Raw genomic sequence first — 26,322 nt, 5'->3', positions numbered from 1 at the left:
CCAAGCGGGTTCCACACACGTGTTGCGTGCCTGTCTGTGCCTGTGCCACTGTAAGCCCGCCCACGCGAGGGCGCCTTTCAGAGTCGCATCCCGAGGCACTATTGAGTTCGGGGCTAATGTCAGGGGGTGCCTATACTGCCACCACGCGACGGCAGGGGCTTGGCTTCGGGGTTGTATGCCCAACCGAGGCCAGTCCCGGGACGTGCAATTCCGCAAAATAGTCTGTCGCCTCTTGATGCCCAAGAAGTGCAGATCGGAGGAGTTCGTCGATTCGGTGGATTCGGTGACCATCTGAATCGCCGCACAAGGGCCGGGCGGACCCAAGAGCCAGCGCCTTGGGTCAGATCAGTTAATCATCAAGGGGCCCCCCAGCTTCTGGAGTAGATATATCTGCGACGCTCCAGTTTCCCCGGCCCGGGCCTACCGGGCTCTGAATCCTTTCCGCTTCCTCATTCAATCCTTTGTACTCGTTTCCCTTATTCCCATATTGAATGCATATGATCCCCCTGCGACTTGTTGGGTCCTGCATCAGCCATGGCCGTCGAGAACCGGGGTCCTGAGCTTCAGGCAGTATGCTACACGCTGGCGACTGCTGCAGTTATATCGACACTACTACGATGCTATGTCCGTGTGCGCCTCGTCAAGAACTTTGGCTTTGACGACTGGTGCATGTGTACCGCTCTCGTGAGTCCCGTCCCGTCTGTCCCGTGTGACCAGCCATTGACCTAGACAATCGACAGTGTTCATTCCTCCTTTTCGTCATCTGCGCCCTCATTGGAGTTCACTATGGCACCGGCCGTCACCACAAAGACCTGGAACACGAAGATATCAAGCAAGCAATGAAATTCTGGTGGTGGTGCTACCTATGGTACTGCACCAGCATGATCGCCTCCAAAATATCCATCGGCTACTTCCTCCTCCGAATCACGGTCCGAAAGATGGACGTCTGGATCATCTACGGCGTCATGATGATCACCGTCTGCACTGGCGTCGTCTTCTTCTTTGTCACCCTCTTTCAGTGCCAGCCCATCTCCTTCTTCTGGAACAAGGACCAGAAGGGCACATGCATCAACGTCGAGGTCATCATCGGCCTCACCTACCTATACAGCGCTTGTAGTGTCATTTCCGACTTTACATGCGCCATCCTACCAATGTTTCTCGTGTGGAAGCTCAACATGGGCAAGAAGACCAAGATTGCTCTCATTCCTATCATGGCTATGGCCTGCGTGTAGGTACCCCCTTATCCCAGCACAGGATAAACAACTCACATTGTATAGGGCGAGTTCAGCCGTGGTAGTCCGTTTCGCATTCGTCAAAGATTTCAAAAGCCCAGACTTCCTCTGTAAGCATCTCCCAAACTCCATTGCACCATCACAACTCCAAGCAAATCTCTCTGCTAACACCTCCCAGGGGCAACCGTCGACATCGCCATCTGGTCCACCACGGAACAAGGCCTCGCCGTCACTGCCGGCAGCCTTGCGACTTTACGACCTTTGCTTCGATTACTCGGCCACAAGCTTGGCATATCGACATCGGGCCCGTCTGTCTTGCAGGACACGGATCAGCCCATTGCATCGGGGGGATTCAAGTCAAAGGGCACCGACGGCAGCGGGAATAGGCATCGCAGCCTTTTTAGCCTCACCACATTCACACGGGAGGACGATCTGGATCGCCACGGGCGAGACGGCGAGGCAGCTTACGCTGGGAGGAGCCATTTCGACAGGCCGGGGCAGGAAAAGTCTGTCTGGGGGACGAGGACGAGTGTGGAGAACGAGAGCGAGGAGGAGTTGACGGGGATGGGGCAGCAACACAACAAAGGGTTGAGTGGTGATCCACAACGTATCGTCAAGGTGACGACTTTTCAGGTCCAGGAGGATCGAATCTAAGTATAACTAACGAATGAATCTTGTTTCTGCTTGTTCACAACATCACAGAGAGAGAGGCCATCGCCGCCATTTTATCCTCCTCAGCCAAGGACCCCTCAACAGAGGTGTCGTGTGTCGTGCCGGGTCAACACACAAATGGTGCCTGTGACGTCAAGGCCTCGGGGACCCGGGAGGTCCCAGATTGAGGCATTCAAGCTCTTGTTTAAGGCCTAGTCGGCTGCAGGATGCAGGGCACGGTGGGCCAACAACTGCACATGTCGCAGTCCCATCCGCCCTCTGTCTCTACCGGCGGTAAGCTCACATGGGGGACACGCGGCACAACAGGTCGTCAAACCAGCCGTGATGGGTCTGCGTGGTTCGGCCCGCGAGAGAAGGGATAACCTCTTGTCAGGCTGAATACTCGTGTTGGAAAAGAGCCGAAGAGCGAGGCTGAAGAGGAGGGGAGTGAGATGTATCAAGATATTCATTCGCCCACCCACCAATCTCCCGGACCCGATTCTCTCCCCAGTTTCCAAGACTGAGCCTCTCAGGCCGCACGATACAACGTAGCAGGCGTTCGTCCCTAGCAGTAAAAGGGGCATGGGGGCGGCGCATAAGACCATATGCAGTTAGTGGCAGGCTGGTGCCAAGCCGACAAGCTTATCTGCACAATTGATGATCCTCCCGCGTCTGCGCTTCCTTCCGCCTTTCACTGGGCGAGACGAGACATTGATTGACGCGATGCCTTCGAGAAACCGACCGCATTCTTGGAATTGACTCAAATCCTGTTCGTATTTGTCCACGCTGACGGTCCTACGCATTGCTTTTTTCCACTCCAACGTTTCCTCTGGAATGTTTACTCGGCCAAGTCAGCCTTGCTGGCCCACCATTGAATTTTAAGGGACAGCCTAATGAGAGTGTCCATCTCGATGGGTAATCACAAGGAACGATATACTTAGAAACAAGACGTCGATCATGGTATCCCAAGGTATTAATATTCTGAATAAGGAAGCTGTCACTTGTCAACCTCGTCCGACTCGTACAGCCGCGTCACCTCGACCATCTAGGATGCGAGGGCCGGCAACTAGAAAAGCTTGACCTTGATTTTCAAACTCTGTCCATGTCACCCCGCATGGGACCTCAGCTAGGCATGCAGCTCGTCACATTTTGAAGATGGCATCAAAAGAAAGATGGGGAGGGGTTAGTTGAAAAAAACAGGTTCCGATGTCTTTCGGGCATTGCCCTGAGCGGGACCACGTCACACTGGATGCTCATAATGGGGCCATGGGTTGCACTTTGCGGTGAGGTGTTGGAGTTATTGTGTAGCCAGATTACTATACAGTGCAGCAATGCTGGCGACAGAACGCTAGGGGAGAAAACCAAGTGAGTGGTGTATGGCAGCTGTGAGAGATGCGAACCAGTCAGTTCAGCTGCTGCCAGCCAAGGCAACTCCTGCCTTGCATGTGGATAAGCAATGTGTCTGTGATTACCCCTTCACACATTAGTAACATGAACAAAAGTATAGATAGTATTGCTTCTTTTGAAAAATCGGACAAGACCACATGAAATTCCTCTGAAACAGCAGCAAACCCTGTCAAGCTGTAACATTGTGCTGATGTTGGACGACTCTCGGCCAAACACCACGCGAGACAAGACCAGATATTTCTGGAATGCCCCCATTTCGAGGTGCCTGGCTAGTAAGAACCAAGTGTTGCAGACTGTCAGACGCTTATTACAGCTGACAGCGGGAGTAAGCCTTACGACTACCGATGAGTTTCGGACTCTTGTGTTGACATTCTGTTTGTCGACAGGCTCACCGACTGATGAAAGGATATTCACATAAAAAAGCATCATGAGGACAGTTCTTCGGTTCATTTTTCTACTCTTGGTAATTGGATTGCCTCTCAATGCTCTTGTCGGGGTCAGAGTTGTGAAGCTTACTCAGATCTAAAGCACTGCCTCAACAAATGATATCCTGTAGTTCACACCTCCTATCGCTCCAACTAACATCTACGGTGTCCAGAGTTAATTAGATCAATGGTATTTCTATCTCTGTGGATGGGAAAGTTGCCTAACCTGACAACACAGCCACTACTCGCCAAGTCCGAGTCTCCCTCAGCTGAGCCTTGTGGTCACTTGGGTTCATCGTGCCGTTTCTGCGCCATGCTCATGCATGCAAGTGGCAAGAGTTGCCTTTATCTTTCATAAGTAGCCTCAGATTAACTGCGTTAAGATGAACAAAATGGCATTGCGGTTTTAGATTTCGTGGAATGGGACTGAAGGCTTGGCTTGTCTCGATGTGAGGTTTCCCGCGAGCTTTTCAAATCGAAGCAAGCAGTGCAGTGCACCTCGTAGGTATTAAAGGTTGCTATCTCTCTAATCCATCTATATACCCTATGAAAATCCTCGTGTGGAACTACTACATGCGATTTCCTTTTGATTGTTTTGTACAAAGAGGGTTGAGTGAAATGGAGCCTTTTTGACCAAGAGATCGACCTCCTTTTCGCCACCATTTCCTTCTAGAAACTCTCAACCCCTTTGCCACTGGTTCTAAAGTCCACTAAAAGAGAAGAACGCCTAACTAGAATTTGCCACCTTTGAGTTCCCCTTTCTGTGTCATCTGACCAACTTCCCTTCTAGGAAAACCTACGAGATGATCGGCGTTCGGATCTGCAGGTGCCTCACTCTCCAAGGGAGGCTGAGTCCCAAGGCTGAAGGTGCCATCGCCATCAGCAGAACGGGGCAACTTATCTTCTTGATATTCAATCCTGATTGCTTGATCGAAAGTGGTCACTTGCAATTCACAGCCATCATGTTCGGGGAGGCCGACGAGGCACAAGTTGCGTTAGTGGAGTTTGACCCTTTGGATGTATGAATGACTGCTCTCGTCTTGAGGACTGGAAAAAGCATAAAAAGGCCATTCTAAAGCATTAAACATCATCTTTAGTTTCTTGGACTGTATCCTCCCGAGTCCTTGAGGTTGAGCGGACTGGTTCGATATCACCAGCCACGGACCTCACCATTACCTTTATTCATTGTCTTCATACCCAATCTCTTATTGTGGGAAATATTTCGCCAGGATGCCCTAAATAAAGGGCATTACAACCCGCAGCAGTGGTTACCTCTACCGTACGTATCCGCAAGTGGGCGACTGCGACCCCCTATTCAGCTGTCCCGTCAACGGTATGGAAACTCTCAGCCATCCCGAGAGTAACACTTCTTACAGAGCAAGAGAACTGAGTTGAATTTCTGTGAGAGTGGTCACGGCTCACCAAATTCCTTTGCCGCAAGGGAGCGGCGCCAAGGAGACAGGTGGACATGGGCTTGCAGCACTCCTGAAAGGACCGGTTGAAGTCAACCACGACCAAAGGAAGGCCTCATTAGCCGACGGTTGCCTCCGCTGGCCCTACTCGAGGCATTTAGCATCTTTGTGCCTTGATTGGCCATGTCGAGGTATGAATTCTTACACCCCCTTTGTCAGATGGGCCGAGAATGATCACGCACCTTGCACCTAGCCCGCCAGGACCAGACTCCTGCAGGCGGCATCAGGAGAAGCACACGCCTATGGATTCATCCAAGCCCGGAGGCCATGACACTACGTAATTGACGCTGTTGGAGGGGGGTATATTCATCCATCTAGCAAACAAGTGTGAGTGGTGATGCACTATACGCCAACACATGCCTCAAAAACAAGATTGCAACTACTCCCGAACCTCCTCCTCAGGCGTCACACCCCCCAGCGGTATCAGCTCAACCTCGATCCTGGCCCAGGTGATGTTCTCCCTCCACCCTGGTGTGTCGGCCCCTAGGTCTGACTCCCACAGCATCCCCGACAGCTCGCGCACCATCTTCTGCCCGAAGGAGCCCACCCACCACGCCAGCTTTCCCAGGGCGTGCAGTTGCACCCCCCAGTGCATCATGAGGAACATGGCCACGGGGTCCGACTTCTTGAGGGCCGGGCCAAACTCGCGGCCTGCCATGGCAGGGAACCCGATGGCCGCCCCCTTGTACAGATCCTTGGAGTCCACCTCGAAGCATTTCTTGATTGCTGTGAAGCTAGACCGGTATATGCGGGTGCGGACGGCGTCCTCTGTGTGAGCCTCTGGGTCACTGCTCTCACCCCCTCGTGGTTGAATGGCCTTTTCGATGATGGCCGATAGCCGTTCGAGTGCAGCTTCGGTCTCACTCGGCAAGGACGCCGGCGTCTGAGTCTGCTGTGACGTCCGAATCAGGATGGCCTCTGTAGACTGTGACAGGGCACCCGAGATGAGGACGTCATAGTACTTATCAGCGATAGAAGCGTTACCCATCAGTAGTTCCCATAGCGCAACCATGCGCTCCAGGATGTTCTGCTCAAACGCAATCATGCCTTCGCACTGGGCGAGTGCCATGTTGACCCCCACGGCCAGAAAGGAGAACATGAACATCTTTTGCGCATTCTCTGGCGTCACATTCTCGAGCTGCGCGCGAAAAGCCCTGCTCGCCTTGTCGTAGTACTCCAACGCCAACTTGACGTAGACGACAGGATCCTCATCCATGACGGCGTCGCCGCAAAGGCCTATTTCGAGCGCTACAAAGGCAAACATGCCGTGTAGGAGGTACTCGTTCTTGAGAGCCCAGATTGGCATGTCACCTTGCAGCCACTTGATGTCCTCGGGGATGCAGACGAGACTCATGAAGGTGCGCGTGGACCAGCGGTGCATCAGCTCGAGCTCGAGACGTCGTCGGGTCTCTGTTGCGGGTAGCTGAGAGGGGGGATCTGGGAGGTATGAGCAGCCCTCGAGACCACGAGCTGCACAGTTTGTGCAAGGAGGGCCTTGCTCATCGCACTGGAAGATAGGTTAGTTAATTTGCAGATGGATGTGAGTTGAGTTGTCTTGGAATTACTCACTTTGACATGTCTCTTTTTGCAATTGCGACAACCATGCCGAGACTTGTTGTGAGTTCTCCGCTTCATCAGCATAATGCTCAAGTACAATAGCTAGACCCCTCAATTGAAGCCTTGCCAATTCTAGGAAGGATAATGATGGGGCACGAGACCTAGCTCACAAGCTGGCAAGTGGATTGATGCAAGTCAGGGTTCAAGATGTCAAGCATGGAGTTGCCTAAACACGCAGTTGAGTTACTGTGGCTGTGCTTGAGGCTGTGCAGCAGCGAGATGCCGTCTCATCCAAGCGTCGCCAATTTGCAACAAGCATTGAACTAATTCTTGTTAATTATTTTCTATATTTCTATTCCAAGGCTTCTATTCCGATTCATCGGCTGGTGTGGCACCACCTCTCTTTTGTCGCAAAACCTCCTCCACACAAGACAGCCTCTAGCATTGTACCCAGCAGTCCACCAACAATAACGCCAGCCGTCTCACCGGCTCCTACGACCTGGAGACTAAACTCCTGGTTGATTCCAGGTTCGAGCGACTTCTCGTCCAAAACTTTGCCCATGACAATCATGTAGACGGCTCCTCCCCCGAGACCAGCGCTGAAGGCCAGCAGTGCCACGGGTACAGGTGCTGAAAAGACGAGCAGTGTCGCATTGATGAGGAATACTGTAGTAACAACGCTCAGAGCTGTAAAGGCAACCCTGGTGCTCTCGGGCCGTAGCAGCGGGGTGTGAGTTCGGGCGATGAAACTACCGATTTGGAAAGCGAGGGCGTAGCTTGTGAAATACGAGAAGAAGGACCCAGTTGACGAAGGAAGCGGCAGTGCCCGAGAAATGCCAGGGTACGCAAGTGTTTGTAACGCAAACGCCGTGAATAGAGGAACCATGAAAGGTCGAACCATGGCCTTTGTGAGGTTGACTCGGTTCGTCGTGCTCAGAGCACGTGAAAGCTCCTCAACCGGATCCTGCATCGCTAGAGTCGGTCCATCTTCAACATGCGCCTTGCCGTGATCCTGTCGCGCCTCGGGATAATTCACTGGTGCTCCAGGCAAGACGACAAAGAAAGCGACAAGCATGGCGCCCGTGAGCGCATAGATACAGTCGATGAAATCGCGTAGAAACGACTCCATCCAGACCGTGAGAACAAATGGAAGAACGGCGCAAAACACAGCGCCAGCGCCAACACCGGCTCCCCATCCAGCGAGACCTGCGCGGCCGTAGTAGCGCATCATGCCGAGGAACGAAACCTCCATGGCGGCGGCCGACACGGACGCGAGGGCTGAGGTGAAGATGCGGATCGGAGGGGCGATGTTTGGCGGTGTGCTCTTGGTCACGATGGCGACGGTGATCCAGCCGGCGCCGACGGTAAGAGGGCGCATCCAGTAGGGCACATGGTGGAGGACGTGAGGAATCACCAGTTTGGTGATGAGGGCTGGGATGGTCTCGATGAGGAGGACGATCCAGCGCGGGTATGGGATGATGAGGTAGTTTGCCGAGTGGACGACAAACGGCACAATCGCATTGACGAAGCCTTTGAACGTTAGAAATAGCCGTTGATGGCATGTGCAGGACGTACCGAGGATGGCAAAGCCTAGATATGTTGGCAGCGTTGTGCCGCAGAAGCCTCCTCTGGCCTTGTAAGCCATCACGACAAGCGATGCCGACAACCAGCACAAAAGAATGCAGTGAGATGGTAGTCTGAGAATAGGGTCATGGAGGGTTAATAAAAAGAGACAAACAAAACATTTAGCTTTGGGTCAAAGAACCAGGCACAAGCGAGGAAGATGAATTGAGTGAATACGAACAAGTTTCCAAATTAATCTCCCTTACGAAACGCACCGCACCGCACCGCACAGCTCTCCCGATTTAGCCAGGCAAGCACCTATTTAGCTACAGTGCCCTCCTCTGTATCTGCTCCGGCCGATCACGGGCGATAAAAAACGCCGCTTAGACATGACGACGACTGCTCTCAATCAAATGCTACCACCTCCCAAGTCGCATCTACGACGGAGCGAATCCCCATCTCGTCCACCCCCTGGCACAGCCTGTCATCATGACCCGCCCTCCCACGTGGGGCCGTGCCTGGGCCTCGACTCTTGGGCTCTGGCTGTCACGGTGTCGAATGATTGGACAGAGATGAATTTCGAGGGGGAAATCTCAAAGATGTTGGGTCTCATGGTCTCAAGCTGGCGGTGGAGATAGCCTCCCTCAGTACTACAACCTCGTGCCAAGGACGATATCGACCATGGAGTCCAAGGCGGTCATGATAGTGGTCAATTCTGGACGAGAACCCTGGAGATTAGGCGCGTTTGGACGCCCTTGTGTTACACATTAAATAACGATAGCACACATGAATTGCCGGCTTAGATCCATCCTTTGATCCGCCGCTGCAGATCATCCGTCCCCATGATGCTATCCCCGACATTTACCTGATGCTTCCTCCCTCGCTCCTTCCAGTGATGCCCTCCAAATGGCTTCGTCGTCTTCCATCTCAGGCCGCTCAGCCTCCAGGATGAGAAGATTCCCTGACGCTGACCCCGAGGACGCCGCGTTCCCTTCGAGTCAGTCCGCGTCGCCGGTTTTTGCCCTGCGAGGCTCGTCTTTGTGTATTTCTAGAGTCATGTCGCAGCCGGTGAGGAGATGGGCTCTTGTCATTCTGACCTTTCTCCTCCTCTCTTGGACCTCCTACGTAGCCTTGGTAAGAACCACTTGTTTCTTGGCGACATCTTGCTAATGAGTTCATCCAGTTCACCTCACATCTTGATCATGTCATACCCGGCCGGACCTCCTCCGAAACGCTCTCGCGTGCCGACCTCGATGGCCTCATAGTGCCTCCTCAAAGCACAAAGCCCAGCTCTTCACGACGTCTACGCCTTTTTATGCCCGCAGACTCACCTCACATTAACCTTTGCAAGACCATCATGTCTGCCGTCGCTCTGGGCTACCCCATGCCCACCCTGCTAAATTGGGGTCGCGAGTACAACCGACCTTCCTGGCACTTTGCTGGTAGTCACATCGCCAAGCTAGAGAGTCTTCTGGGCGGTATCGATGCCCTTCTCGAAGATGGCGCGAGTGTGGATGACGTCGCTATCCTCGTCGACGCCTACGACATGTGGTTTCAGCTCCCGCCTTCTGTGCTTCTCGAGCGCTACCACCAGCTTAACCGCGAAGCTGATGCTCGCGTGCGCAAAGAATGGGCAGCTTTTGCAGACTTTCCCATCCCGCCTCCTCGTCAGGATATCATTGTCACGACGGCAAAGGACTGCTTCCCTGACAGCTACTCGGGCTCCGATCCGCGGTACGAGCATTGGCCCGAGTCACCGATGCCCAAGGACATGTACGGTGAGGGCACAGATGTGATACCGTGGTCGTTTGATCCTGCAAGAAAGTACAAAAAGGTGCGCCCGAGATGTGTAAACAGTGGTCTCATCATGGGATCTATGGGAGCGTTGCGAGATGCCCTCCGCCGGTGCAAGGAAAAGATTGATCGCGTCGCCATGAACGGCCGTCAGCTCTGGAGTGACCAGGCGCTCATAGGAGAGGTTATTGGAGACCAGGAGATATGGCGTGAGTGGGTGAGACATCTCGCTTCCTCATGGAACGGCTCTATCGCCCACGACGACAAGATATCCCTCGACGCCGCCGTCCGGAGCATCGCCGACGCTGCCTTGCTCGGCCAACGCTTCGAGTTTGGTATCGGCCTCGATTACAACTTTACCACGGCCCCGCCCACCTGCTCCGCCGAAGAGGACGGCTACTTTGTCAATCTCTCCGACGCCGCCAATGTCACCTCCGAGTCCGAAAGGGCCGGGGTCCCCGGTCCCCCGCGCATCAACGGCCCACCCCCGGAGCTACGCCGCAGCCCGGACAAGATCCTCTCCGGGACAAACTGGGGCTCGGTGCCGTTATACACCGACTTCTTCTTCGGCGTCACTCCCGTGGGCATCCACCACAACGCCTACGTCAACGGACTCAAAGGTCTACGACTACGTACCTGGTGGGACAATATGTGGTACTACCCGCAGCTTCGAGACCTTATCGTCCAGCGCCTGAAGCCCGACACAGACGAGTCAGGGCGGCCGCTGGCAGAGGTAGCAGACGGAATTGTGTATCTGGCTGATGGGCATCACAAGACGGCGAGAGTGTTTAGCCCCCACAATCCTCCAGGTGAGAGGTTTGTCCCCATCGCGTGGGACGGCGTGTGTCAGAGCAAGGCCAGCGGGAAGATGTGGTATGACGAGCTGTTTGGAGACGAAAAGGGTCCTCTACACGTTTGAGATAGCATTAACCAACAGGAATTATTAATGTATAATCATGACAACAAGCATCTTTCCCTCCTTGCAATACCCCAGATGAGATCCTCATGACCTCTTTGAGTGACACGAACGACACCACATAAAACAACACAACGTCAAACAACACAACATCAAACAACGATATGTAATCAAGGAAACATCCGATAATCATCGGCGTCTACAGGATCAATTAACCTCGATGGACCATCTCTCAACGAAACGCTAACAAAAAGCCTCCTCCACCATCGCGCATGAGCCCCCAAAGCTGGGGAAATCCAAATTTAGGTCCAGACACTATTGTTTAAAGGGTCGGGCCTTTTTGGGCGATCAGACGTCACATTCGCTAGAGTTGCCAAGAAAGAGTTGTTGTCTGTTCGGAGTCGACATTACTGCATTATCTAGAGTCATTACAGACTAAAAGGAAAAGATCCCGATGTTGCCAATGAGGGTATAGAATCACAATCGCCATCCCAGTAAAACACCATAAATCAGAAAGGATCGTTGCCCGTAAAGTCTCTAAGTTGCTTCCTCAGAAATCCTCACAATCTCGCAGAGGCTCCTCACAAAGATCATGTCAACCTCTTGTGGTTCAACATCCACCAACCTGTCCTCTCCACTACCCTCTTCAGCCATCATCTTGGCTGTTGCAACTAGGCGCGAGATACACCGTAGCAAACCGGACTCGATGTTCCGCGTGGCATTGTCCTGCGCCGTAGTCGAGGGAACTTCATCCTTGCCAAAGCCCATGGCCGTGAGCGGCGTGCTAAACTTCTTTGCAAAGCGCCCAACATTGGGTGTCAGATGCGTCTGTGGCGCACTCAGCCCGAGAAGTGTAGCAGCCTTCTTGGGGATGTCCTCGCTCTGGTGTTTCGAGTAGGACGTCGACGCGCGCTGCGAGGTGGGCTGGTTTCGAGGAACGCGCGACACGTAGTTGTAGGCGACAATGTGGGCATACAGGGCGTCGCATATGTAATCCGAGCACCCGCCAAAGACGTGTCTCAGCGATGCCCAGGGTGCCGGAGACGCCACAGCGTCTTGGTGAGCGCCATCTTCGTACATGTGTAACCGGTGGCGCCTGGTACCGATCGACTCGCGCCCATGCGAGACAACCTTTTTCCAAATAGACCTCCGGGGCCCCGGGGCTGCCGGGTCGACCGGGGACTCGTTCCAGATGTCTGTCGAAGGATGCCGTACCTTTTTGGAGTATGTCCGGATCGTCTCGATGGTGAGACTAGACGAGAGGAGCATCGTCTCTGGGAAGCAGGCGATCGACACCCTTAGCGTCTCGATAATATCTGGCGGCAATGGAACGGCCTTTGCTAGATCGTCGACTGGTATTTGGGGTAGACAAGGTGGGTTTGAGCCGTCCAGCCACGACTCGACTGTAGGAAGTGGAGATGGGGGTGGTGTTTCTTGTATGTAAATAGTGTCTGGTCGAGACAGTGCTGGAGGGTAGTTGGGGGTGTAATCGTCCATATAGCTGTCTTCCTCGATCTCTAGTTCAATGGAGCCAAAGTCTGACTTGAGGAGGATGGTGTTGCTGTCAGTCTCGTCGCGGAAACGCTGGGTATAGCATGGTGACTGTTGTTGCTGGTGACTCTCGGTGCTTATCCGCGAATTGAAGGAGGGCGTCTTGGGTCTATAAGTGGTATCCAGGGGGGTTGTGGCTTGTGACAAGGAGGCTCTCCTCGGGGGTATCATTGGGGCTTCCATAGACTTGATGGAAGTCTGACGTTGGTGCCAGGATTGAGGACTGTTGCCACTAGGGCTGGTCTGGTGTAGTTGCTGTCTTGGTGGTTGGTCGATATCTTTCATCATAACTGTTATGTCAAATGTCGTCTCTGTGCTTGGGGGTGTTGGTGGTCGTGGAGATAGAGCAACTGATTGATCCTCAACGGTAGGCTCTTCTTGCACCTCAATCTCATCTTCGTCGTCGTCATCGTCCGAGTCAATATCAATCCAGCTGTATTCATGCGCTCGGTCCAGTGAGAGTAGATCCTTGGGTGATGGAGCGCTTCCACTGGCTGATGTAAGGGATGTAGCCGCTGTAACGATAGATTGCTCGCGTAGTCGAATTGAAGGAACCTCCATGCCTCCAGAAGACTCAGAGGCAGGCAGAGACTCAACATCTGAACCAGTCTCCTCGGAGCCATATCCGCGTTGTTCGATAAAGGACACCATCGATTGTCGTTCTTCGATCGAGCCGAGAGTTTGTATTCGTACTGGTCCGGACTGATACGGGGATGTAAGAATTCGGCCTGGGCAGGGTGCCTTGTTGTCTTGTTTCTCCTGGTAAAAGATAGCCATTGATGGTGAACCGGCAGTCATGTTCTTGGCTGCGAAAACTGCACTCGACATCTCCAAGTCTCTGGCCAACATCTCCGGGAAGCAGCCGTCCATATTGTCGTCGGCACCCTCGTCAGGCACAGGGCTGGGAGTATTAGAGCGTGAATTGGGCAAGGCAAGCGGTAGTAGGCCGGTCATTCTCGAGACGGATCGTCGTTTCGCAGAGGCCCGTGATGAGATTGCCCGGCGCGAGTGATCGTGGGACAGAGCTGCGTCTTGTCTGTATAAGTAGACGGCGACTGGAATCTTGGAATCGAGCACAGACATGGAGGCTGATTCAACTCAACGGCGGTCAAAGACACAACTCTGGCATGGACTCTTGAACCTCACACTCGGGGGTAAAAGAGTTGCCAAAGGACACGGCGAGTTATATGACTGAACCGGGTCTGGAACTCAACGACCAGCGCGGAGCGATGGCAGCAGGAAGGGTGGATCTATGAGTGGGCACAGAGCTAGAGGGCAAGACAAGGCAAGACAAGGCAAGACAACTGAAGGACAGGAACAGACAGGACAGGGCTCAAGGGAGGAAGAATGGATGCTTATGTCGCTCAGCCATGTAAATCTCCAGGGACGGGGCCGCACTGGGCAGAGAACGGGGCGGGGTCTGTCGCACATGGCAGAGCCGGGACAAGAGAAGACGTGATACGGAGGGAGACGAGAGCAAATAATGTAACTAACGACGCGCCCTGACCTGCCTGACAAGAGGAATGAGGTGAGAAGTCGAGTGGCGCTGCCGGGGAGGAGATGGTTGCACCGCGAAAAAGCAAAACAATGATGGGCTCTCCTCTCGCTCTCCAAAAGCAAAACAGGTCCCGGGCCCCAGGCCAACAAGGATCAGAGCTCCAGCGGGCCTGGACTCTTCTCGATTGGAAGGTTTGGAAGCTCCTGATCCTCGATGAGAGCAGCAAGACGGAAAAGAGAGGCAAGGGAGACAGACGCTAAAGGGGAATGTTTAAGGGAGATCATCTTCTCTATCGAAGCACAGAGATACTTCCATGTCTGGGTTTCTGATGTATGAAGGCTGCTGTGCAAGATATCTCCGGCCGGCTCCACCGAGCAATCAAGCTCCGGCTTTCACAAGGAACTCAAGCAGGCAAATGCCGCGAACGTACAGATGATACAGGTGCAGCAGAGTGTGTACCGCTGGAGCCGTGTTGGTGACCTGTCCAGCACTGGGAACTGTCATACCCGTGCCAAGCTGCCTGCATTTGCATCTGCATCTCGTAGTCCACCGCCCACAAGGGCGGGAACCTGGAACCTTGAGCGTGTGTGTGTGCGTAAGGGCATTGTGGGCAGAATGGATTCCATTCCGCACCCAGACAAGCGCTCCATAGCCCAAATCCGTCAACTAGCCCCGAAATCGACACGGGCCGCACAAGTTGGATATGCGCGAGGTTTAATGAGGGAACCCTGAGAAAGACAGGAGACGAGCCACCCGCCGTTTCGCGTCACTGAAATTGAGAGGCGTCCTGCCTGGCGCAGCCTCTGGGGGTGATATGGTTCGAGCACACAATCACTGTCTGTGAAACCTCGTCCGGCCACTTACGACCGTGACGCTCTGGTGCCTTGGTAAGCACTCAAGTGTCCCGTCTGCAACTCCAAGGCCAGATGCGATCACGAGCCGCGTCTTCGTCCCGTGGGCATCGAGGCTGCCATGGTGCCGTGGCTGAAACGAGAGACTGGCATGCGAGTTGAACTCTCGTCGTCATCGGGGTCAGGTCTCGGCCTTGGACTGCGAGCAGAAGCAGGACACTCCAGAGCCCTGCGAGCAACCGAGACAGCAGCAGGTAGCGTCCGAAAAGCCATTAGGTGCGTACAGCGTAAGCAGGGAGACCACGAGGATCAGAGCGCAGGCGGATGTCCTCGTCGCCAGGCGCGGTGACGGATGCAGAGGTCAAGCGTTTCCAGGTCGTCGACGAGGACAACAGCCCCGGCATGCACAGCACCCCACGGATGGTCATCTATTTCGCAAACACACCGATGCCACATGGCTCCCTGAGCGTCCGCATGGCAGCCATTGCAGGTACCGTACCCGTATCGTACCCGTACCGTACCGTCTGGGGGCAGAGAGCAATGAGCCGCGAGAGACGATGTCACTTTCTTGCCGTGCCGAAGCCAGATACACTTTCGATGCGCTGCAGGGCGGCCGATGACCTCTTGTCCTCGATCCGCCACGTCTTTGTACACGATTCTGTCACAACTCGCCTGCTGCTGTCAAAGTTTGTCAGAATTTTTCGAACAGATGGAGCTGACGGATCCACGGATGGGGCCTTGGAATACGGAAAAAGCTATCCAGGACCCTATCAAGCTTGATCCTCAGACGGGAGAAGCAAGGTGAGGACCGCAGGGAATGTGATAAATGACAAGGGCCTCAGCGCTGAGGAGAGGAAAAAGGAATATGCCCTCAGAAGGACTACCACAAGACATGCTTTACTTGAAGCCGCCTAGGGGCGTGGAGCAAGGGGTAAGCAACTGGAGGGAACATGGATGAGGGGATGACGAAGGAAAAGCAATGAAGCAAACGGCCTGTGGGTAATGAGATCCATAGAGGTCCTGGAGGGTGGTTAGAGGTTGATGAGAGAGTCCCCTGAAGCTCCAGGGCATTCAGCAAGGGCAACCACTATAACTTGGGGACCAACACTGCCCAGAACATCACGTCGTCCCCTCGACCTGGGAAATGGCATTTCAGCTCCCTGCACAAACGCCCCGGACATCAAATGTCCTGAAAATCCCAATCAAGGGAGCGACAGGCCGCTCTACAGGGTTCGTTCTGCAGGGCAGCGCTGGGGCACAACGGGCGGCCGGGGAGCTCGACCGGAGCTTGGGGATGAGCTCAATCAATTCCGACAGACCAAGTACAGTGAAGACTAGGCTCCAATTGACACTGAGCGGCTTGGAATCCAATGGGCGATAAAGGGCGCAAAAGGCAACAGCCACACACGGTGAATCACCCGCCTCAAACACTGGGCTACTCAGCCGCAGCGGCAAACATGGAATTCGGCGTCGACAGGGCGCTAGCCTAGCGGCTGCCACACCGCCCGCGGCTGGGATTGGCGCCGCTCCACCAACCTGCCAAAAAAGAAAGCTCTTGCCAAATTCTTCCCAGGCTAGCGACACGAGCAACCAGGTTCATCCTTTTAGCGAAGCAAACAACAGAAAAAAGTCTTCTTCTTTAATATCCCCAAGCTCCATTCTCACCTTCGCGAAGACGACGAGAAACATTACCCCTGGCCACCTCGTGCCATTCCGCCATTCCAGCCCTATAGAGTCCCTGTAAGCTTCAGCACGCAAGAGCGCGGCCGTTGAGAAGAAGGTCCAGCAGCGGCGTCTGATTGGCTCGACACCAACCCAGCCCACTTGCGAGTTGTAAGTGTTGGATATTTCACGTCGACACGGCTTCTGCAGCAACTGGCCACCTAGTCGTGTTTGCTTGTTTTGGCGTTCTGGGCAGTCTCCGCAACGGTTTTCTAGAGTCTTGGAACCAATCGCTCAGGCCCTTGGATCCCAGCTTCTCGGACGTCTTTGACGCACGTGCAACTCTGACCAACCAAGCATTCCTCGACTGAGGCATCATCAAGCCTCTTTGACAACAGAGCTCAGCGGTGAGCCTGGCTTGTGATTGAACCCAGCTTCTTCACGACATAGGCAACCAGGCAAGTATTGTTGCCGATCAATCATCTCGAGGCATCTGGCTTGGTCACCTACGATACCACCCACCACAAGCCCACAAACGAAACGTCCAAAGAATGCTGTCCCAGGAGTTCATCTCGGCCATCTGTGGCCCTCCCCTCGCCGCAAACACTGCCGTCTCCAAGGATGTCGGCATCTACTCTCACTCCCTCACCCCGTCTCACACCATCAAGGCCTCTTTCAAGAAGAGCTCCACTCCTGTCAACGGCTTAGCCGTCAGCCAGACTCACATCTTTGCCGCACAGGACCAAAAGGCACACGTTCATGTCTACTCCCGCGTGCGTGGAAACCAAGAGGCCCTCGTGCCCTTCCCGGACAGGATCCGCAGCCTGGCCCTCGCTGGCCAAGTGTTGGTCGTAGGCTCCGCAGAAGGAAGGCTGTTTTTGTGGGAGGTTAGTACTGTCTCAATCCCGTCCCCCCAACTTTGTCCCTCCCGTCTCCGCGTGTATGACATGCACACAGACGTGACGCAAGCCATTGGTTTGAATGTGAATACTGACAAGTGACAGACGTGCACGGGCCGACAAGTGTCGACGCCGCCTTGCCATGTTCAGGCTGTTTCCTGCTTGGCTGTGACGCCCTATCACATCTTGTCCGGATCCGAAGACTCCAACATCAATGTCTGGTCATTGTCACGCCTACTTGAGCTCAATGTCCAAGGGGAGCACGAACCCGACCTGACACTGTCCAACCACCGGGGTGCCATCACCAGCTTGACTGTCGGCCCCAGCACCAACCCGGAAACCAGCATATGCGTGTCTGCCAGCAAGGACAAGACATGCATCATTTGGAACTATCAGACCGGTCAGCTTCTCCGGACGTTGCTCTTCCCCGCCTTTCCCCTCTGCGCCCGTCTCGATCCGAGTGCCAGGGCTCTTTTCGTTTCTTCTGAGGATGGCGCCGTCTCTCTGATCGAGCTGTATGGTGGCGAGAAGCCGGTGCTTGGCTCCCGCAGCACGGAGCTGCCGTCCATTGTCGTGCAGGTCAGCGCCCCGCTAGCTGTCTCAGATCCAGAAGCCGGCCAGCCATCGTGCCTCGCTGTAACATATGACGGCACTTCGATCCTGTCTGGGCACACCAGCGGCAAGATCTTGCGGTGGAGTCTGGCTGAAAACTCCCACCCGACCGAGGTCGCGAGCCTCAATGCCTCAGTGACCAACCTTTGTTTCGTCCCTCCCTTGTCGGCGGAGCAACCGACCAAGGCCTTGACTATTGTCAAGCCAAACCAGAACCTCAAGCAATACGCCTTTACAGGGCAATTGACTACCGATCTCGGAGATGGGACACGGCTCAGTCAGATGCTGGCCACCAACGGATTCTCGTCTGAATCCCTGGAGACGGCAATCTCATCCATGTCCGCACCATCCAACGGGAAACAAGACGACGAGCTTGCCAAGCAAGAGGAACAGTTCCGGGCCATCATGAACACTTGCAAGATCCTCAATGGCCCGGTCAGTTAGAGAATGCACAGGTGCAGACCCAGCCTAAGTGCCGTGTCTGGATGTCCTATTTCGTGCCCAATCCAAGTGCTCAATACGGGCTCTATTGCAGCCCAAGATGCCGTTTCCAGGTGATTGATGTCGCTTCCCGTTCGCTTTTTCAGCCTCAACGGGCTAGAGCGCATCTCATGCAGCACGTTGCATATGAGATCCGACATGTATGGCGCACGGCCTACGACCGCCCACGTCCCTCCGCTTCGGTCCTCCCCTGACATACGGCAACATGTCCAAGCGCACGGCAGGACACGCACTGCAGCTGTGGTTCATGGGGAGAGAGCATGGCGTCAATTCTCGACCGTTTGTTCGGTCTCAGAAACACTTGCATGCATGAGGCGATGTCATGCTTGCTGAGGCCAGCCGGCCTGGGGTTGCATCTCACCGGTTCGGAGTAACGTGCATCTCATCGAAAAGCTGGTGCATCGAAGCGACTGCAACCCAATCTCGATGCAAGGGTTCCAAGGGCATATGGGAGCGGAGCATCTCAAGCATGGCGCGAGTTTAGTTCCAGGCCAACTACTGTCATATGCAAGGGGTTCCGATACTACTAGGGGTTCTTGGTGTGTAACCTTGGCCACTAGCCAACCACCAAAATGTTGTCATTTATCGTATTCACGAGCATCATGGGTATGGGCTTGACCGAATTTGTGAAAAGCTGCAGTGGTTTTGAGGGTTGCGTATGCAGACTCCCGATGCAACCAGCAACCCGATGCTCAACGAGGCCATCCATATCAATCACATCTAGGTACTTGGATATTCTTGGAAATTGAATCATATCTTGACCATATTGAACCCCTTGCATGTGAATCTTTTGCATTCCGCCAATAGAAACGAGAGGTTATGAGTCCGAGACAACATACGATTCATGCTGTGATCGCCCCTTCTTATTTCACATATGTATGCGCTGAATTCTCGATATCTGTAGCGTAGGGTAGGATAAACAGAACACTGCTGCAAGGGAGGACTCGTGGAATGCCATGGTCGAAAGTACCATATCCTCGTGGCCATCTGTATGCAAGTGATGGCGAATGTCTTGAGGGAGTTACAGCTGGAGGCGTTGACTTTGATGCAGTCAAGATTCCTTGAGGTGCATTACCCGAGACAAACGGTTAGGCACATGGAGGCTCCCTACATAGGTACGCAGTTGTCATCTTTGAGATGCAACGGTCGGCCGACCGTGAAAATGCCAACTCGCCAGTTTCTCAGCTCTCAAGCACGGAGAAGAGCCCTTGGTTTGTTCCCTTCTCTATGTTTGGGGTAATTTTTACATTTTCCCTTCTTCCTATCATGGATCTGTGTCTGTTCCTGCTCGAGCACTTGCTCAAAATGTCGAATTGCCTTCTCACTGTTGGTCACATACCTGCCCAGGTAGGAATATGCGTGAGGTCCCGATGCTACTCTTTAACTGCTTCTGTTTACAACTTGTACCACCCATACGTTCTGCCAAGTAGAGCTGCACACTTGCAAACGGTAGTAACTCTTCCTCCAGTTCCTGCCATGCTTGGACAAACAACTGCCCAAAGGATAGTCCAGGGTATGGCTTGATTGTAAATGTTATGTCTTGGGGACTCCATTGGTTCGAGAAGGCATATCGAACTGGAGCAAAGACGCCCGCGGCCTTGGCAAAAGGGCGAATTGCAGTCCAGAAATTTCTGATGATGCAACAAAAAGCCGAGTTTTGATGCCAATGGAAACCCCGAGATCTTCACCCGATGGGCTACCGAAGGGTAGCATCACCGACACACTGTGTTCTTACACCTCATGAGGCCGAGATGTACAGTGCGGATAGATACCCCCGGAAATGCCGGCCGGAGCGGCAAATTTCTCCGCCCCGACTAACACCGAACTCGCATCGCCAAATGTCTTGCATCATCGGACACTCCCAAGCCAGTCGCGAATCTCTTCCCCAGCCGTTCCTCGCAACCCACAACCATCCTTGATAATGTCTGTTGTTGCAACTCTCAAGGGCGACATGCCGCAGCAAGTACGATCACTCGTGAGTCGCCCCCGATCCTCTGTTTCTCTCCCTTGGACCTGTTGCCTCGGTGCAAAAATTCAAGCGGGCAGAGATCTTTGATATGTCGCTTCTTGAAGGCTTCGGTGGATTTTGAGATTGCTGACGATGGATTTTTTGCAGTACCGCCAATTATTACGGCAAGGCGAGCAATTCGCCGCGTACAACTTCCGCGAGTATGCGAAGCGACGGACGAGGGATGCGTTCCGAGAGCACAAGGACGAGCAGGATCCGCGAAAGGTGCAGGAGCTGGTTCAACATGGTTTGAAGGAGCTTCAGGGCATGAAGGTGAGGATACACAACCTTTGTCAGGTCGAGGGCTGGGAGCTGACGGCGGAGCAGAGGCAAACAGTCATTAGCCAGTTCTACCAGCTGGATCGGTTAGTTGTCGAGGGTGGAATCTCTGTAAGTATTGGCTTTCGAGGGAGCAACGAGGTAAATACTGATATCTGGACCAGGGCAAGCAGACGGGCAAGCATGGAGGGATCGTGAGGCAGAAGGAGCAGGGGTATGTCACAGCGCCCATATTGAAGATCTCTGAGCAATACTGACAACTGCATAGTTACGACTGAACGGACCGAAACACGACGACATCTTCCATCCAACTCAAATAAAAAACCAAGAGACGAATCGAGTGTACAGTAGGACTTTGGGGAGCTATGTATATGTATCGGATACCACACAAGGGGTTTGAGGGCGACGGCGGACCGTGAGGGCTGCGCCGAACCTGAACAAGGAGGGTGCATCACGGTTGGGGACATTAACGTTAGACGGCGAATCTCAATTCTTCCTGGCTTGGCTTCTCTACTATTTGAAGGTCTATTGCTGTGCTTTCCTGGGACTGGCTTCGGTTGGTTGTGGTTGCGGGCCATTTTCATCCCCAGTTTCAGTGTATCCTTAAGAGTGATGGGACGACGACTACAACGTAGGACATTATAATCTCAACTCCCCAGAACCTTCCATTAAAATTCTCTCTACAACTGCCATTGTTCACCTATGAAGTTTTTCGTCCATGCCATTCACGTTGCGCAGCCCAGCTCAAAAAGTTCTGTGTGTTATGTCAGCCGGCTATCGCCACATTTAATTGGCCAGTTGGCATCAACCACTGGAATCTCCATCGCGACCCGCGACAAGCCTCTCAGCCTCGTACAATACAGACCCAGAAGCAGTTTATTCTCACCAGCGCCACGCCACCCAATCACGGAAAACCGTCCCAACTTGCCTGCATCAACGTCATTGCACGAGCCGTTGCGCTCTTTCATCCGCCGCGATGGCCCCGGGAGTATGTTGCCTCTTAATTGCTGCCTGCCGCAACCCTCGACTGACGTGATAGACGCGACGCGCCAACCGTTCTGGATACGCCGAACACGATGACTTCGAAGGTGCGATATCGCCGATCGCCAGATTCAATACATACTAACTTGTCAAAGGTCTCCCTGTGCGACAATGGCGCCACGAGTGGGTGAATGTGGTGCCGCCTCCACAACAGGAACAGCCTCAGAAGAACGACATTTGGTCCATCGAGCTCATCCACGGCATGCCCAAAGACTCGAACCTGCTCCCATCGCATAGCCAGGAGCTTCTCGCAGCCGCGCGATCCGGTAGACTCTATAAGCGACCTGCACCGGCCGAGGAGGAAGAGGCTGATGCTGAGGCGGTTCCCGAGAAGTTGGAGAAGAAGGAGGAGGACACAAGTGTTAAGGGCTTTAGCATCAAAGTCTGGAAGCAGATGCCTCGCAACGTCGACACTCCTTCTACCTCCCACCTCGCGAAGCGACGCAAGAATACCGTGACGATTGCGAGCCGGACGGTCGAGGATAAGGTTCAGGGACCGACGGTTACGAGAGCGACAGTGAGGAGGATCGATGCCGCTGGAAACCCATACACGGAAGAGGTCACGCTGGCAGATGGACAGCAGGTTCAGGGCGAAATCATCTCGACGAGGATCGAAGCTGCGCCCGGGCCTGGTCTTGAGATGGCTGCCGCGACGCCACAGTCGTCGAGACGAAGGCCTCCACCTCCCAAGAGAAAGGCCAAGGCTGGTCCTGGCAGAGGAAAGAAGAAGATCAAGAACCCCGTTCCGGAGGCTGGCGCGCCTGCGCCTGCGGCACCTGCTGGCGTAGCAAATGGAGCTGCTCCGGCCGCGCCCGTCAAGCCTGAGCACGCTGCGGAAGCCGTGAGTCCCCGCGCCATGGGTATTTGCTCTCGACTGCTAACTGTACATAGGCTATTAAGCAAGAACGCGAAGACTCGGCGAACCAGGATAGCCCCATGCCCGATGCCGACGATGATGACGATGACGATGACGAGGATGGTGAAGAGGGAGAAGAGGGCGAGGAGGGTGAAGGAACACCAGCGGCAGAGAGTCAACCAAGTGGCGACAACACCAAGACGCAAGATCATGAGATGACAGATGCGGCCCCAGCTCCCGCTCCCGCTCCCACTTCTGCTCCCGCTGTGGTTCCGCCTCCAGCTCAAGCTCCGACTACAGCTCCGGAGGCTGCGGTCACGGCTCCAGCTGCAGCTCCAGTCCCGGCACCAGCACCTGACCCGACCCCTGACACGGCCGCTCTTCCAACCGAACAACCTGATGTCGAGATGAAAGACGATACCTCACCACAGCCCCCACAACCAAGCCCTCTCAACCTTGCTCCTCCTCCGTTGAACCTCACTCCTGGAGGCTCAAGACTTGAGGGCAGCCCGCTGAAGAACGTCATCCTTCCCTCGCCTACTGTAGAAAAGAGCGAGGAGAAGTCACTTGCGGCAGTATTGGACGCTCCTGTTGAGGCAGACAAGGCACCAGTGCCTGCAACGGAGGAGGAGAAGCTGGTGAAGGCCGCTATCGATGCTCCTTTCGAGGCGGGCAAGGTTCCAGAGGTTCCTCCAGTACCCGTGGTGCCCGTGGCACCTGTGGTATCTGAGACAACAGACTCAACTGTAGCCGAGCCGCCATCGACAGTTGTTGGAGATGCCCCTGAGGCTGCAATTGAGCGCGATGTGCCGACTTTGGAGCTAACTGCCAACGACGCACTGCTACCACCCCCACCTGAGCAGGTCGGCAATATTGCGACCACGCCAAGTGCTGGCGAACCAAGTACCTCGGCTCCTGGAAGCGATATTAGACCAACGGCAGAGAGTCAGTCTGGCGAGGAGGCTACGACAGTCCCCGAGAGACCACCCTTTGAGCAGATGGATACTGGCCTGACTGAGGATACTATCAAGCCTGAAGACTCGGCCTCTTTCATCGGAGCACCCTCTGAAGTAGCCGATGTCCCAGTGACTGATGCCCCAGTAGCTGCTCCTCAGATTGAGGAGCCCCCAGCTGAGCCACCAGCTGAGACGACTATTCAGGAGACTAGCGTTGAGGACGTCAAGCCTATATCACCTCAGCCCGAACCTCAGCCCGAGGCCCAACCCGAGATCAAGGAGGAGGAGCCAGCTCCCGTTGAGGAGCCTGACTTGCTTGGTGACTTGATGGGCGAGCTTGACCGCCAGTCCGAACAGAAGCCGAGCGAAGTGTCAGCCCCAGCACCAGAACCTGTTGCTGAAGCTGTCACTGAGCCAGCTGCGGAACCAGCCCCCGAACCTGCATCTGAGCCCGTACCTGAACCCGCGCCTGAGTCCGCGCCTGAGTCCGCACCTGAATCCACACCGGAGCCAGCCCCTGAGTCGGCCTTGATACCATCCGAACCACCAGCAGGGCCTGCGGAAGAACCTATGGTTATGGATGAACCTATGGTTATGGATGAACCTATGGTTGCAGAAGAACCTGCGGCCACGGAAGAGGCGAAGTCTGAGGAGCCTGTGTCTGAAGCTGCTGCAGTCGAAGCACCTGCGGCAGAGGCGCCCACCGCCCCCGAGCCCATGCAGACCGATGAACCAAAGTTAGAGGAGGCCTAGAATGCAACCTTGACAGACATGGATACGGAATTATTCGATTTTTTCTCCTAGATCCAAAGGCGATGGATGCGATCGGCTTAGAAGTACGAAGAGAAGAATCTTGGTTGGTGCTCTTTTTGGGCTGCACATGAACGGAACTGGGCTTGTACAGTATTATTGCTACAGGAGTTGATAATGGGTAGTTTCTATGAATTAACGGACGACAAGCGTAACCAGAGCATTGTGCACCCTGTTTCTTAGTGACGGTAACGTTATGGTGTTCCAGCAACTCGGTTCCGTGGGACTGATACCGTGCTTGCCTCTCTCATGGCTGTGCTACTCCCACGACTTGTCCCTGAACTGGTGTTTCTCTTTTTTGTATTTTCCGTCTCGGGTAATGCATACCGGCCATGCACGCGAATGCCTCTAGCATGGGCGTTGCTCAAACCCAACAGGGCAGCGCTTATAAGCAATAGTCCAACAAGAACGATAGCCCCAGCCTGGGTCATGTTGCCTCCCAGCGCGGCAGTGAGGTACACCAGCAGCTTGGCTATCGCCTCGAGATACCCGTCGATGTGCGACTGAGCACGCAGCCAGGCATGTGTCACGAGGGCCTGAAGATCTGCATCTGGACCTCGAAGACGTACGGCATGGCCTCCACCGAGATCGACGATGTACTCAGTGACGCGGTGATCGTGGGGAGTATGGCCTGGTGATTGTGTGCGGTGTTTGATGGCCCAGACGTTAAGGATTCGCGAGGTTATGAGCGTCAGGAGGATGGCCAGACCCCACCAGTCCTCAAAGAGGATCATGAAAGTGAGGGAAGACACCGTGAGAAGGGGACTGACGAGGTAAAGGAGATGACTGAGCCAGTCGACATCGGGGAGGGCGTCCCAGTCATTATTGTCTTCGTTCTCATCCTCTTCATCTTCAAGCTTTCGTTTCTTGAACAGCTTTTTGAAGGCTTTTACTACTCTCCAGGGCATGTCTAGCCCAACATCCAACGTCACAATACCTTCTGGACTCTGACTGCAAAGAGCCACAAGATAGCTTGCCGTTATACTATTCTTGACTGCATAACGCACGCCATTGAAAGCCTCGACGGGTAGGGCGACTAGACCAACAGGGGCTTCACGCTCCAAGTCGTCGCAAGCTTGCTGGTAATGCAAACCTGGAGCGAGGACAAGGGCGTCAACCCATGAGGCGCCTCCTACAAGGGCAGTTCGACGGGATATGGTGCGGAGATCGGCGAGGGCGAGGAGACCGCTGGCAGAGAGGACGATACCGGGGAGAGGGGTTGTGGTCCAGGATGGGATGAGGGATCGAGGCTGGTCGTGTAAGTGGGAGTTTTGGCGTTGGTTTGAGACTTGCCTCCATTGTTTTCCTGTAGCGACTGACTGTGTGACTAGGGGACTAGAAGACCTGGAGAGGTGTAAATGTGTTGGGCCGTGTTTAGACTCTACTCGCTCAAGTATTCAGACTAACACGAGTTTCAAAGGATATCGAGGTGGGATGCTGGAAGTCACTACCAGTCCAGGTCTCTGAACACAAAGGTGAGAACTCGAGAACTATGAGAGAGATTTCTACGAGGTCCATGTTGGACTTTAGTATTTATGGTTGAAGTGCCAAGTTGAAGCTTGAGACATGAGGTTGTGGTTAGGGGCACGCGATCTATCCAGGAGCCGCGTGGAGGTGTCTCATGACATATGTCTTGTGTAGGACAAAAGATATTGACACTCTAGAGCTATTGGATAAAATTGGAAAGATTCACGTTCATGATAGGAATAAACCTGCCGGTAGATGAAACATTTCTGGGTTTTGCGTTTAACTCTATGTGAAGCACGCGACAGGCGTCATGC

General features: G+C 54.1%; 9 protein-coding genes across 9 annotated transcripts; 5 read left to right on the top strand and 4 right to left on the bottom strand.

Moving 5' to 3' along the window:
* Positions 1-534: 534 nt before the first annotated feature.
* LRP88_02517 (uncharacterized protein) lies at positions 535-1,886 on the top strand (the record flags this gene model as incomplete). The annotated part of the gene is made up of 4 exons (XM_083239165.1): positions 535-684; positions 741-1,228; positions 1,278-1,342; positions 1,411-1,886. 4 exons carry the CDS (start codon positions 535-537, stop codon positions 1,884-1,886), a joined length of 1,179 nt encoding a protein of 392 aa, XP_083104295.1.
* Positions 1,887-5,566: 3,680 nt separating this feature from the next.
* On the bottom strand, positions 5,567-6,828 carry LRP88_02516 (Zn(II)2Cys6 transcription factor domain-containing protein; the record flags this gene model as incomplete). The annotated part of the gene is made up of 2 exons (XM_083239164.1): positions 5,567-6,694; positions 6,757-6,828. The coding sequence occupies 2 exons, from the start codon at positions 6,826-6,828 to the stop codon at positions 5,567-5,569; spliced, it is 1,200 nt and encodes a 399-aa protein (XP_083104294.1).
* Positions 6,829-7,120: 292 nt separating this feature from the next.
* On the bottom strand, positions 7,121-8,389 carry LRP88_02515 (batten's disease protein Cln3; the record flags this gene model as incomplete). The annotated part of the gene is made up of 1 exon (XM_083239163.1): positions 7,121-8,389. The coding sequence occupies one exon, from the start codon at positions 8,387-8,389 to the stop codon at positions 7,121-7,123; it is 1,269 nt and encodes a 422-aa protein (XP_083104293.1).
* Positions 8,390-9,664: 1,275 nt separating this feature from the next.
* Positions 9,665-11,020, top strand: LRP88_02514 (glycosyltransferase domain-containing protein; the record flags this gene model as incomplete). The annotated part of the gene is made up of 1 exon (XM_083239162.1): positions 9,665-11,020. The coding sequence occupies one exon, from the start codon at positions 9,665-9,667 to the stop codon at positions 11,018-11,020; it is 1,356 nt and encodes a 451-aa protein (XP_083104292.1).
* A 534-nt stretch (positions 11,021-11,554) lies between these two features.
* On the bottom strand, positions 11,555-13,522 carry LRP88_02513 (uncharacterized protein; the record flags this gene model as incomplete). Its single annotated transcript, XM_083239161.1, has 3 exons — positions 11,555-13,230; positions 13,310-13,327; positions 13,390-13,522. 3 exons carry the CDS (start codon positions 13,520-13,522, stop codon positions 11,555-11,557), a joined length of 1,827 nt encoding a protein of 608 aa, XP_083104291.1.
* Positions 13,523-17,130: 3,608 nt separating this feature from the next.
* On the top strand, positions 17,131-18,534 carry LRP88_02512 (WD40-repeat-containing domain protein; the record flags this gene model as incomplete). Its single annotated transcript, XM_083239160.1, has 3 exons — positions 17,131-17,466; positions 17,584-17,829; positions 18,007-18,534. 3 exons carry the CDS (start codon positions 17,131-17,133, stop codon positions 18,532-18,534), a joined length of 1,110 nt encoding a protein of 369 aa, XP_083104290.1.
* A 1,978-nt stretch (positions 18,535-20,512) lies between these two features.
* LRP88_02511 (LYR motif-containing protein) lies at positions 20,513-21,156 on the top strand (the record flags this gene model as incomplete). The annotated part of the gene is made up of 4 exons (XM_083239159.1): positions 20,513-20,566; positions 20,708-20,989; positions 21,043-21,092; positions 21,147-21,156. The coding sequence occupies 4 exons, from the start codon at positions 20,513-20,515 to the stop codon at positions 21,154-21,156; spliced, it is 396 nt and encodes a 131-aa protein (XP_083104289.1).
* A 698-nt stretch (positions 21,157-21,854) lies between these two features.
* On the top strand, positions 21,855-24,484 carry LRP88_02510 (uncharacterized protein; the record flags this gene model as incomplete). Its single annotated transcript, XM_083239158.1, has 4 exons — positions 21,855-21,866; positions 21,918-21,966; positions 22,015-22,760; positions 22,811-24,484. 4 exons carry the CDS (start codon positions 21,855-21,857, stop codon positions 24,482-24,484), a joined length of 2,481 nt encoding a protein of 826 aa, XP_083104288.1.
* A 192-nt stretch (positions 24,485-24,676) lies between these two features.
* LRP88_02509 (uncharacterized protein) lies at positions 24,677-26,059 on the bottom strand (the record flags this gene model as incomplete). The annotated part of the gene is made up of 3 exons (XM_083239157.1): positions 24,677-24,719; positions 24,869-25,791; positions 25,949-26,059. The coding sequence occupies 3 exons, from the start codon at positions 26,057-26,059 to the stop codon at positions 24,677-24,679; spliced, it is 1,077 nt and encodes a 358-aa protein (XP_083104287.1).
* Positions 26,060-26,322: the final 263 nt, after the last annotated feature.

Source organism: Fusarium phalaenopsidis, assembly GCF_050370095.1.
Source record: "Fusarium phalaenopsidis strain FUZ10S chromosome Unknown contig_32286, whole genome shotgun sequence".
NCBI lineage: Eukaryota > Fungi > Ascomycota > Sordariomycetes > Hypocreales > Nectriaceae > Fusarium > Fusarium phalaenopsidis.
The sequence above is the reverse complement of the archived record's forward strand: the minus strand, read 5'-3'. Positions and strand labels throughout refer to the sequence as shown.